Source organism: Diabrotica undecimpunctata, chromosome 6 (assembly GCF_040954645.1).
Source record: "Diabrotica undecimpunctata isolate CICGRU chromosome 6, icDiaUnde3, whole genome shotgun sequence".
Classification (NCBI taxonomy): Eukaryota; Metazoa; Arthropoda; class Insecta; order Coleoptera; family Chrysomelidae; genus Diabrotica; species Diabrotica undecimpunctata.
The window spans coordinates 25,825,292-25,839,447 of NC_092808.1; the positions used below are offsets into that span (position 1 = coordinate 25,825,292).

At 31.5% G+C, this 14,156-nt stretch overlaps 1 protein-coding gene across 2 annotated transcripts in view; it reads left to right on the forward strand.

The window, feature by feature from the left end:
• The window catches only part of Eip74EF (Ecdysone-induced protein E74), a 735,282-nt gene that overhangs the window by 675,645 nt on the left and 45,481 nt on the right, over positions 1 to 14,156 (forward strand). For both annotated transcript variants that reach the window (XM_072534493.1, XM_072534494.1), the window contains one exon: positions 13,005 to 13,226. In XM_072534493.1, the coding sequence (XP_072390594.1) occupies positions 13,005 to 13,226 (222 nt within the window). The remainder of the gene's footprint in view (positions 1 to 13,004; positions 13,227 to 14,156) is intronic.

Sequence of the window (14,156 nt, forward strand, 5' to 3'; positions counted from 1 at the left end):
TTTAAAATAAATATAATTTCTTCCATCCTTACATCTTTCCAATTTTTTTAGTTCGGTATTTTAATAGCGTAATATAAGATTTTACATATTCCAATCATTTCTATTTTGGTCTTACTCGTTTTTGATTAGAATCCAAAGAAGCAACGCAATCGCTGGACTGTTTTTCTCTATTTTCGACTGATTATATAATTCCATCACCTCTCCATTCGTTCTTCTCCATATGTCGTTATTTTTGTTCCCACCATTATCCTGTGCACCATTTCTCTTTCCCATCTTGTTGATTTTCGTATAAACTCCTGGTTTAAAACTCAGGTTTCAATGCCACACATTACATATATGATTTGATTACTCTTCTGTAGATTGTTATGTTTGTTTTTTTTAGCCATTGGCTTAGACGTCACCATTTTGCTTAATGTTTCCATGATTTTACTTTATTTTGTAATTCTTTTCTTTATTTCAATAGCCGTCAGCCTTTTTTGTTACTGCCACTTCTAGGTACTGCAACAGGGTTGTTCATATTTCGAGGTATTTACTCTTATCTTCATTTATGTAGAGTTCAAACTGCTTGGTTCGTGATTATATTTTCCTGAAGCTTTAAGCTCTATTTTTTATATTGTGATTATATTATAACGGTGTTAACAACGTTAACATTAGTCTGTGCAATAACGATAGTCTTATTTTTATTTCTGTAAAATCCAAACTGCATCATTCTTGATTTTATTTTTCTAAAACTCCAAGCTCTATGTTTAGTCTTAGGATTAATGCTATAAAGTTGGTAATCATATCATATTTTTATTACCATACCAGAGCTCTTGATTTGAGTACTAATCTTTGTTCGGTACTAGTTTTTAACTTTTGCTCAAAATAAAATCAAATTTGGTGTATCTCCTCTTTTATTAACTTCTCAAAAATAATATTTGTTAATTTCTTTATACCCTTAAGATTTTCTAAGGCTAGAATGTTATAAAGTCTTCGGTTAAAATATTTTTCAACGGTTACTGTAGATTTCTCAAATTACAATATATAATGTCTATCAAAAATTCACCACGTTTTTAACGGATAGTAAGAAACTACTTTCCCACAGGGTATTTATCTAGTTTTAAGGGTTGTATCATCAAACCAGACATCCCTTTGCTTGACCACTGGTCAACTAGGATATTAAAAAAGTTCCTGTTCGAAACTTATAAGCGGTTATTTAGAAACTAGTTTTGGTTTTAGTTTGATGTAATTTTTCCGATAGGGCCTTTTAGCTTCTTTGTATTGTAATTTTTGGAGACGACCATCCCTCTCTGTATATGAAGGGTGCATTTTTGTTGTATAATTTTTCACTTAAAAATGTTCAAAAACGTCTATCGGGGTTCTTTGATGAATAGGGGGACGAGCAACAAAAATGCGTAATACTCAATGTTGTATTTGCAATCTGTTACTGGTTAATACTTGATAAACCCGATTTTACAGGTAAAAATTTGCGTTTTTATGATTAATACTTTAGAGAACGGGTTCTCAAAGAACTGTCATGTGAATTCGAGAGGAGGAAGTGGCTAAATTAAGGATAAGTAACACCAGATACACCACATGGTACAAATAAAGTTTATTGATTACAAACTTGATTATTTATTATAAGTGTACAGTATAGAAAACTTTGATTTTTAAAATAGACAAGCCCACACGTATTTATAAATAAATATTGAAACATACATAATATGGAAAATTGAATTTTTAACTATTGTACAACATTAAAATAACTAAAATTGTAATGTGTGTTTTGAATTTCGAACTGTAGATATTTCGAAGGTAAGATTAGCTTTAATTACTGGTGTGCTTATGTTTCTTAAGATTTTTCAAATAAGAAAGATTTGCTTATAATACGTTGTACGCAATCCTCAATGTAATTATTCTATCGCACATTTTTTATTGTGTAAAATCGTTACACACAACTTTAAATAAAAGATATAGATCCCTATTATATCGGAACTAGAAAAGAAGCTAATTAGACCAGGGAACTAACGATTTTATCATGACACTAGTTAATACAGGTATCAAACAACTGCTTTTGATGATAACAATATATGTATTATAATAAACAAAATATGCAAAATATTAAACGTCATTTTAAATGTAAGATGTAAGTTATTTGATTTTAAAATACTAAAAGTAGAGACTGGTAAATTGTATGGAAAAGTGACACAATTTTATTGAAAAACCATAGAAAATCCTTTACAATGAGGGTTTTGCAAAGTTATTTTCGTTAATTTGTTTCTTAATTATTGCAAAAATAGCTTCAAAAGTCGACTTTTTGAAAATTATTAATAACTTTTTTAAAAATTAACAAAAAACTTTAATTTCGCGTGATAATAAAAACATATTATTCAGCTATATAAATTTCAAGAAGTTTTACTTAAGAGTTATTGCAAAATTGAAATTGTTTATCCCAAAAAGCTTTTATCTACAACGTTATTGAATTCTAAAAGGGCCTACAACAAAACAGTTATTGTTAAATATACCTTAGAAATAGCTTACAATCAGAAATAATACTACTCAAAAATCCAGGTAAAACATTTGATCCAACCTACTTTTAAACAACAAATCATAATTAATGACATTTCATAAGTAAAACCAACTTTTGATTTCCGCCGTAATCATTAAGAAACCTGAGAAATCTTAGAACACAGCATGGATGCTGTAAACTTTCTGCATTCGTATGTTTAACTGGTTATGCCTAATAGATTGGCGTGTTATTATTATTTATTACTTTCTACGAGTAATTGGTAAGTCTCTCTTTAATTACTAGCTGGTTTGTATCGGTAGCGGAGGTGACAGTTTGCAATATCATATTAATTTAGCAAGAAAAAACGTACAAATGTTTGTTTTTGAAATTAATTATCGGTAAAGTAATAAAAGGAGATTTGAACACCAACATTAAAATCTTTATAAATTTGTGGTTGTAGATAGGCTGTAATTTTTTAATATACTCAGTTACAGAAGCTTTCTCAATCAAATAATCGATCAAACATGAGTTTGTTGCTCTATAAAAAAAACAATTTACGTTGGTAAACAAACATAAAAGGAATATATAGAAAGCAACGCGATAAAAAATAATATTTAATTCAAATTTCAAATACTCTTTAAATTGAATATTTTCTTCAAACTAGATTTATTTTCCTCATAAAAAAACAGACAAAGAGTACGAAACATGTAATTTTATTTTATTTATTTATTTAATCAATTACGTTAGCGATATAATAATACAGGAATTGACAATATACTTATTGACTTAATAAAGCCGTATACTTAACAATCAGTAGAATTGCAGCATAAATTGTGGAATAAAATTTGAAATGACCAATAATTAACTAATTAGTGGATGGGTTATTGATTATTAAAATACCGAAAAAAGGAGATCTTATTACAGTCGGTTCACAATTTGTTGATAGCTCACTACAAGTTTAACCCTAATTAGAAAACTGAAATACAGAGAGGATATGTAATACGATATAATAGTAAAAACCAACCTAAAACTGACGGTTTAAGACGTTTTCGACTAACCCACCTTATATCTGAAGGAATACAATACCTTATAATCCTATTACGGGGGTATTTTGAATGGTTAGAGATGAACGACCAGTGTCGTAGAGTATATGATTGAAACATTTATTTGAACTAAATAAATATATTTTTTAAATTGTACTTATGTAAATTGTATTTTTTAATAAAACTTATTTATTTTATTCAAAAATATAAAGTTTCTTGCCATTTGTAAAAGATACTTTTATTTAATTAAGGAAAAAGGCGCCAAATGTGGCCTGGCAAAATTTCCAATGGGTTTTAAATGTATCCATTATTTTCGAATCCGGAGAAAACTAATAAATATTTTTGAAAACTTTAAACGCAGAATGAAAGATTACATTATTACTCAGGGCAGAAAGTCCCTGAAAACTTCTACAATGTTTATTTTAATATGTTATGTAACAGGGGTGAAAATAAAAGAGAAAATATAGTATAATTTTTAATTGAAAATATTGCATGCAAAAGAAACTTTTTATTGATTCTAAAAAATATTTCATTCTGCCTTTAAATTTTTCAAAAATCCTGTTTAGTTTTCTCAGGATTTGAAAAAAAATGGATACATTTAAAACACATTGAATATTTTGACAGGCGGCATTTTGCGCCTTTCCCCTTTAATACCTTACGATTACAACTATTATTACTTACCTTATATAATTACGATTAGAAAACTATTCAAATTCAAAATAAATAGGATCAATTTCGGAATATAATATTATATATATAACAGTATTAAACAATATTATATTATTATTTAATGAATAAACACCTCAGGAACGCCTATGGTTACGACCGTTTTATGAGTTTGAGGCACATTTCGTGCTCTCAACAATTTATGAACGGAGAATAGCTGCAAAAGTTGTCGGTACTACGTGTATCTAAAGTAATTTCCAACGTCATACCAAGTACTCAAATTGGAATTAGATACAAGCGCACATATTGACCATATCTCCTACCCTAGAATTATCTTATAAATATGGCAAAGAGACATAATGGTGAGTTTAGTCGACTTAGAAAAGCCTTCATTATCATCAATAGAGATTAAATGTGAATGATCTTAAATAGGCTACCAATAAAATATAACTATAATAGCTTGATTAAACTATGCTGTGAAAGCTATAGAGTCACACGAACACGCAGCAGAAACCATAAAAGAAGTAGCCAAAGAAAGCGGAGTAAAACATAATTTATGTGATTAGATGCATTAGATGGACAAACAGACAGACAGAGGACACTAAACCAGTCAAAAATCAAAAAGAAACAACTTGTATAGATATTATCCACAAAATAAACGAGAAAGAAGTTGTGCTCACCAGGTCATTCAGCCAACTTACATTACTGGCATAGAACGAAAGAAGCGCGCGATATTCCACAAATAGGAGTAATACTATAGCTTGAGACAGATATTCATCTATGCCTAAAAAAATAGTTAAACTCGAGAAGATTAGTGGAAGTTTCTGTAGCCTGCCCAATCCGAACCAGAATTGGGAATACGAAATAGTTGCCATGTCCTTATAATTTATATGTTGTATGCTTCAAATGTAAAGAGAGAAAGCTTTTAAAAAGTACATTTTTATTATATTATTTTATGGATTCTGCAATTTTTAATTTATATAAAACACGAACGATCAATTATTTGTTTCTTTCGATATTAATTGCAGTTAATTATTAGAAATCTTTTTGGTATAATTCCCCTTCAATAGATTAGAGGATAGATTTGGCAATAGTCAGAACCCTCAAACCACCAGTTGCCAGATTGCAACAGATGTTCACCAAATGCAAATTCTGTGATAATTGCTTGTCTACATAATTTGCTTCTTAATTAATTAATTAATTAATTAATATATATCGCATATTTTTCCCGATTTTGAATATATTTGAAGCATACAAAATATTTATTATAAGGACATGGCAACACTGCCAAACACCAATACATATTTTGTTCTGTTCGAGGCTAAGCTAACGTTGCTCTATTTTGTAGGATAGCCCAAACTTTTAGGTACTTTTTTATCACTCATTTTTTCTCTGCTTTATTCTCGCCACTCTTTTTAAGAAGGGCAGTGCTACAAAACTAATTTTTACTGTGTGTTGTGCTTATATATTTTTTTGGACGATATTACAAGAGAGCCTCTGATCAAAGCAGTGAATACTTTGATATCACCCTTATTTATTTGATACATCAACTTACTTGTGTTATTTCTTTTTGTTTCGGTATTATAGTGCATTATAGGTTGTTAATAATTCTCAATTTTAATATTTTCAATGATACTCATATTTCTGAACCTATAAGTCAGAATTGCAGTTTCTGGGGATTATTTTTAACCCTAAACTTTCTCTTTAATTTTATTTTCAGAGAAAATTGAATAAATTATATAATTCTACACGTAATTCTAGGGCCCTAAATCATATTTTGTAACAAAAACCAACCCCGTATTTGTACACGGCAAACAACTAGACCCTGTTGCTACAAGATACTCCTTTATTTGCACAAATCCACTATCCCTTCGAGAATTATGCATTTTGGATGTTTTTCGACAAAATAAACCCTTTTGACGTGTGGTTGGCAAGGGTTGCGTTGTTATTGGGCAAATCCTAAATGGCGTTTCAAACATCTGCACAAGAAAAATGTGTTATTGAGAAAATATGTGCAATGTGTGGAAGTGTGGGTGCATCATCGCAAAGCGAGACAAGAAAGGGTCGTTATTGATGAAATAATATACAATTCGGATGTCGGCAGATGGTTTTTCGAATTTTTGGAAATTGAGATGTCAGTGTCAATTCTACGAGAAGCTTTTGTGTAACACTTTAATATACAGTTATAGTGTTATTTGAAACGACACCCTACTTGTTGCGTCTGTTCCTTGAAAATACAATTTAAATTTACCATGTATATTAGTTTTATCATCATGTATTAGTATATGTTTTTGTCCATGGTGCTATTCTTTCTGGATCCATTATATCAAAGTGATATAATATGTCTTTGAGACGTATCTCTGCACTCTTGATCTAACTATTCCCGTTTCGTTTTAACGTAAAAAGGTTATGTCTTTTAATAAGATTGCTCAAATAATACCTTTACATTTCTGTTATTATAGCTTAGCAATGATTTTAAATCTTTTTTTGAACGTATTTTTCTGTTATCATTTTTATGTTTCGATGTGTTATCACATACTACGGAAGTTAAAAGACCTATGAATCTTTAATAATAATTAGTTAAATTTATTTCTAAGTTATTTTAAATCATTGGAATGATTTTCTTGTATATAAATAGGTTTTTAATACTTCTCTCTTTATCTGACGACGTATGTATTTCCTCAATTTACTCACACTAATTTTCTTGATTACATTATCACTTTATCGGCCCACTAAAACTGTCTCTACATGTATTCCTCAGTATCGTATAAAGTAGAGAAAAAATCAAATCTTCTTCTTCTTCTTCTTTTTATATAGACATGACTCTGTCTATTTTTCAATGTGCCTCCAGTAAGTTGTCATTCCATCGTTTGCGTAGTCTTCTTACTGATCGTCTTCCTATTGGCGAACCATCTCTTGCCGTCTTTACTACTCTATTTATTGTCATTCGGCTTATATGATCGTTCCATTCTACTCTTCTATTTCTTACCCAGTTTTTGGTGTTCTCCACCTTGCATCTATGTCGTATATCTGTACTTCTAGCTCTGTCCCATAGTGTCTTACCATCAATTTTTCTAAGTGTTTTCATCTCTGCTGTTTCTAACATCCTTCTTGTTCTCTCTGTGTCAGGTATTGTTTCTGAATCAAATCTAAGGTATAAATAATGTGTAATATGTTGTGTATTCTTACATATTTCGTAAACAAAATTAATTTTTTTTATGAAATTCTACTATTTACGTTTTAAAAACTTACCCCTTTCTTTTTTTACATTCCCTTCCCATCCAAGAACTACAAAACTGCTCTCATTTAAATCTTTTAAACCTTTGATCCCAATCCTTCCTTGTCGACTTATATTTTTTAAGCGCATCCATCCAAAAGATTTACAAAAGGTATCCATTACATTGTTTTGGTCAAAATGGACCATTGTCATTGTTATAGTTCCTAATCAGGTGCTGGATCTATTGTAATGCTACTTGTAGTTTCATTGTTATGACAAATATTGCAGATTCTTATACCTGGAGGCCCATCTCGCACCTTTCTTAATGTGATAAACCATTTTACATCGCCGAGAGCCCTCTCGCCCATTGTGCAACGTGATGAAAAGAGTTAGGTGAAAATATTTTTACCTAAGAGGTTTAATCTCTGAGATTTTGACTCGGGATAAGAATGGAAGTAATTTGTTTGAATATTTTAAAAGTGTGGGGTGTGGAATGTTAACTGCGGACGGGTCAATATTTAATATTCATATAAGATCAAAGCTACAAGACTTAGAACGAATATCAATGATATTAAAACTAAAAAGAATAATAATTGACTTGAAGATAGTATCTAAAAATTAATACCACTACATTGTTTAGATTTGTCCTGTCTCACGTAATACTATCGTATTTCCTTAGATAAAACAATAATTACTCTACTTACTAGTTAGATTTAAGTTTAATCCCGGTGTATCTTTAATTTTTGCTGATACTTTGTCCCATTATAATACTTGTCGATGTATTTGTGTATATTTGTCACTCATCTTACGACCTTTACCTTGGCACAGTGCTTTTAGCACTTTTCAATTGCTATATTATAAAGCAATAGGCTTTATATTTGTATTTTTGGCGGTTACAAGCAGAAAAATAAAGGTTAGAACCATAATTTTAAACTCTACCAAATTCATTTACTTTCGTGGATGGGGATAACAGTAGAAAACTAACACTAACCAAAATTGGAGGGCATGAGTTCTGGCCCTTCGCGCTTGCATCGGCGAAGGAACAAAGAAATTGATATGACGGTTACTCGTGTTTTGACAACCGCACCCAAAAATATGCAAATTTAAATTGGAGAAAAATCCGTTTGCCAACAAAAGTGGCACGATTTTTTTCTATGCTTACAAGGCGATACGGCGACGATCGAATAAATCAAAACACATTTCTTGGTGTTGAATTCGTATGCAAATTACGAAACAATTCTTATGACACCCGAACTCCGAAAGAAGTAACCCGAAGTTCTCACGTAGGTTATATCTTTTTATCAAAAGCACTAACCAACGGTCAGTGTGAGGTAACGACATAATCTGGATACCTGCAATCGACCAATTCATCCGTAGCGACCAGCCTGAACCAACGGCTACCGAGGGATAGCTTGGTCCGCTTCGAAGAATGACCCTGTCTTGTATAATAGATATGATTAATGGGCAAAAAGGTCATCAGGTCAGGCCGGACATAGAGGGATGGACCGGACATCTACGATGGATTTAAAACCTGTTCAATTGTAGGGTTTTTCCACATGCTATTGGGGTGTGTTGTTTATTTACTACCCTTTCTAACAAAGACTGCGTAACTAATGACAAGCGGCCTGGCGCTTTACTTCCAACTCTCTCTAAGCCCTTCAGGGGTGATTCTGCCCATTTGAATTTTTAATTTAATGTCCTTAGCTGAATATTTCCGTACCGCTTTTTACAATTATCATTAAACATTTAAAACCTTTGGGAATTGCTATAGAGTGATTATCTTACATAAAATATTAGTAGAACACTAAAATATCAAATAAAAATAAATAAACGGTAATTTAAGAGGTCTATCAATTATCTCAAACAAAACAAACGCGCTGAAAGCTGTAAACATCAAGAATTTTATTGGAGTAAACTGATTGTTTGGTAATACTCTTTTGTATCTTAAATTCATAATTGATTTGCGTAATAATAAATGCTGAAGTAAAAATAATTGTTTTAACATTTCGTGATTTGTAAAAACTCTATCGATTATTAGAAAAATGTGTCTGTCAGGTTCTTATATTCCTATTCAGTATTACTGTTTATTACAATAATTTCCTAAATAATTCAACTGCCATAAAAACAATAAATGACTGCATAAAATATAAACATTTTGTGAACATGAATGAACTCATAAATATATAGCCAATCATAAAATTATTAGGCCCTCCGAGATATAGCAAACTGATCACCGGTATCCATTGGAGACCCGTAACTGATCACCGCAGATAGGTCCACTCATCACCAGCATTTTTGCCTCAAGGCTCCGGTTTCTAATGCGGAAGATTGCCTGTTACACTTTTTGGTTACGTAGTAATCTATTAAATTCAGAAATAATTTTAAGTAAATTGATTTAAAATTTAACTGATATTTTTATATCGGAAGGCTCACGGTGTGTAGCGAATTGGACGTATTTGCCAACATGAATGAATTTGAGATCTGAAAATTCAACTGCATAGGTTTTTGATAGTGAAATTTTTAATTAAAATAATTGTGAAAATATAATGTACTATTTTCGGTAACATCGTTAGTAGTCCTCAACTTTGTTTTCTTAATATTATTCTGAAGCTATTTTCTTGTGGCATATTAAAGTAATTACTATTTTAATGGGAAAATTTGAAATGAAAATTTATTTCTCATTGACTTCTAGAGGTACCTTGTTGAGATACGTTCGATCTAAGTGTTATATTTGCGGTTTGCAAGCATTTTATCGTCTTTTCTTGCCAGGGGGTGAAGGTAGCCCAGTGATCAGTCTCCCCAGATCTATTTTAAAAACCTTGTTTTATTACAGGGATGAGTTTATACTATATTGAAGTGTATTTATGATAATTGGTGATGAGTTTACCTGTACTCATTCTGTCACACAAATATTATAAAAGAACTAAAATATTTATATGCTTGCGAAACACTTCGACAACAAAAAATCCAGAAATGAATGCCAGCATTTGGATATTGATAAAAAAAATGATAGAAAACTTGGTAGTAAGTAAAAATCATCCATGATAAATATTATGGTCTTTAGAGAGGATTTTGATGCCCTTATTCCTTACTTTTTTCTTTCTTTTCTTTTTTCTTCCTTCTCTTTTTTCCTTTCTCAGTTTTTCTTCACTTATTCTATCCAAGTTTACCGTCGAGGTTACTTTTCAGTACAACTTTTGCTTTTAAAATTCTTTTCCGTTTTATATTTTATTCGTTTTTTATATTTAATTTTAAAAAAAACAAAAGTTAAAAATTTAGAAATTTCCCCCGCAAAGCTAGTCCAACTCTGTACTGCTTTAAACCCGTTCGCCCCTATCCTTACAATGCCAAAACTATGAATCCTTAAAGACATCTAGGAAATTAATTTTTTCGATCAGGAGTGACCCTTCTGTAAAACATTAATCCGTTTTTGGTAAAGAGCAAAACATTAATTTTGTTTTGTAGCAGATTAAGTAACTGCCCAACCGTTTTTTCAGCTCATGGGAAATATGCTCATATTTATGTTTCTGTGCTTTGTCATAATCTACCTGGATATCACACAAGTTTATATTTATTAATATGCTTGGGCCATTTAAATGGCCATTGTGTTTTTATGTCAAGTAATGACCAGAGGAAAAAAGCTTTTTGAAGACATGTACTTTTTCTTTTCGCCCTTAAAAGTGGACATTAAAATTTATTAGAATCATCAATTAAATATGATGAGAAAATAAAATCTTTATTAACGTTTCAACTGTTTGTTCATTTTGAAATTTTTATAAACGTTTGTAGAATGCTTGATTACTCCCAATATTCTTATTACTGATTTAGTTTTATTTTCTACATTTATCTAATTTTATCAATTCAGTTCATGTTTTATCACGTCCATTATTATTTCTTTAAAATTTCAATTGAATTTGGTTTTTTCTCCAATTCTTATTTTGCCATCTTGAATTTATCTGGGAGGATTTAAGCCCTTCCAAGATCGGCTTCTAGATTAATCTTAGACATTATTGTCAAGCTCTTTAACGACATTTACGATACGGGCCAGATTCCAAAAGATTGGCTTCGCTCTACATTTATCGCCCTACCAAAAACACCACGTTCGAACTTCTGCAAGGACCACCGACTAATAAGCCTAATGAGTCACTTTTTAAAGCTTTTCCTGAGAATACTGCACACTAGATTGTTTAAGAAATGTGAAGAGGTCAGTGGACGGAGTCAGTTTGGTTTCAAAAATGGACTTGGCACGAGAGAAGCGATCTTTAGTATGCAAACATTAATACAGAATTGTTTAGATCAAAGAAATGATGTTTTTGTCTGTTTCATCGATTATGAAAAAGCATTCGATAATGTAAAATACGAATTGATGATAAAATACCTACAAGAGTTGGGATTGGACGACAAGGATATAAGAATTATCGCCAATCTGTATGGGAACCAGACAGCAACAGTACGTCTTCAAAATTTCAACGAAACAGAAGATTTTTCCATTAAAAATTAGTAAGGCAAGGTTATATACTGTCTCCAATGCTGTTCATTATACGTTGAAAAAGCCTTCACGAGAAGCAGTGGCAGACTCTAATAAGGGTATTAAAGTTAACGGCATATTTATTAATAACATCAGGTATGCCGACGATACAGCCATAGTGGCAGATAACATCGAAGATCTTCAGTGCCTTTTAAATGATCTAACTCTTGCAAGTGAAGCTCGGGGTTTGAAAATAAATATCAAGAAGACAAAAACAATGATTATAAGTAGAAATGATTACCCCAACGCAAAGATATATGTCTCTGGAGAAGAAATCGAACAGGTCAGGCAATTTAAATACTTGGGTTGTTTGCTGAACGAGGGTTGGGACCCCGAGAATGAACTAAAGAGCAGAGTTGAACAAGCCATAAATGCTTTTTTTAGGCTTCGTAAGTTTCTGACTGATCGCAAATTGGACTTCAACCTCCGATACAAGATGCTTAAGTGTTACGTGTGGCCTGTTCTCTTGTAAGGAATGGAAGCATGGGCGTTAAAGGCCAGTTCCATTAACAAACTTGAAGTGTTTGAAATGTGGTGCCTGCGTCGAATGCTTAGAATATCATGGACGGACAGGGTCAGAAATGAGGAAGTACTCAGAAGAGTGGGCTTACAGGATAGGGAACTTTTTAGTTATGTAAAAAGTAAGAAGACTGCATACTTGGGACACATATTACTAGGAGAAAGATATACTTTTCAGCAACTGATACTCGAAGGGAAGATAGAGGGTAGGAGAGGTCTGGGACGTAAAAAAAATGTCATGGCTGCGCAATATTCGACAATGGACAGGAATCCACAGCTATGAAATGCTTCGCAATGCTGCTAAAAACAGAATTATTTAATCCTGACTATTTAACATCTCACCTGACAAGATGATGTACGGTGGACGCCTACGCAGAAATGCACGGCACCTTAAGAAGAAGAAGAAGATCGGCTTCTATTCCTTTCTATTGTTGGCATTAGCTTTCCAGATTGGTACTTCTAATGGTTATTGCATGACACTTTAAAATTTTAACGTAGTATAGCAAAATTCACAGTAAAAAGTTTGCCGATGATCTTTTACAGGTTCTCTCCCACCTAGTCCCGCTGACTCCGGAGTATCGGACGTCGACAGTTCATCTTCAGGGCACACTTCAACTGACGAGCTGAAAGCCAGACTGCAACCTTCCATACACTCACCAGTAGGCACTCTCTTTCCAAGACATCCGTTTTCGTGGAATAACACACACCATGGACAGAGGCCGCCGAGTCACATGTCACAACAGTTTTACCAACCTTTCGCAACAAGTAAGTCAATTTTTTAAGAAATGTAATATACCTAATAATCATATTTTACATCAAATCAGTTCTGACTGTAAGATATGAAATGGCAATTTAATTGAGGTACTTTATTTCACATTCCGTTAATTTGAATGTAAACTATTATTCATTTGTGCTCTAAATTGCTTTTGTGGAATAAGAACTTTAAAAGAATATTTTTTTCATTATCGTTAAATGGAAGTTGTTTATCATATCTTTTTGTTTGTATGACTATGACTGAAGCTGTATTTATTATACCTACTCTACTTGTACTAAAATAAATTATCATAGTTACTACTTATAAACATCATCGTCACTTATGAAAATATGTCAAAGAAGGCGCTCAAATAGGGAATCAACTTAGTATTCTCCAATTTTGCCAGCGGTTCCAAGATAATCGAAAAACCGCTTATGTCACTTAAAAACCAATATGACGCGTAGGTATACATTTGCATTCATTGAATCTTTGGTAGCCAATTCCATAAAGGAATTATTTTAGAAATAATCTTAGCTAACTTCCATAAAATAAAAAGAATTAAAATGTAGGTTTGAAATTGTGTAGAAATCCTCGTTTAAGTTTTATTCGAATATCATTATAATCGCTTTGCTTTTTATAGATTATATTTTTATATAACTTTCTATCAGTACTATTATAAAAAAATATACGTATTATACGTTTTTAGGTTATGTCATAAGTATAGAAGAGCTAGAGTGTTAATTTTTTATTAAAACACAAATTAAAAATTTGTTTGAATTGTCACTTTAATATTAAGGAGGAGATAAATATTTAGTATAAATGTATATATATATATATATATATATATATATATATATATATATATATATATATATATATATATGCGTATTGATAGATCTTATTTTTGTGCAGTTTAGACTGATTAAATAAAAACCCGTCTA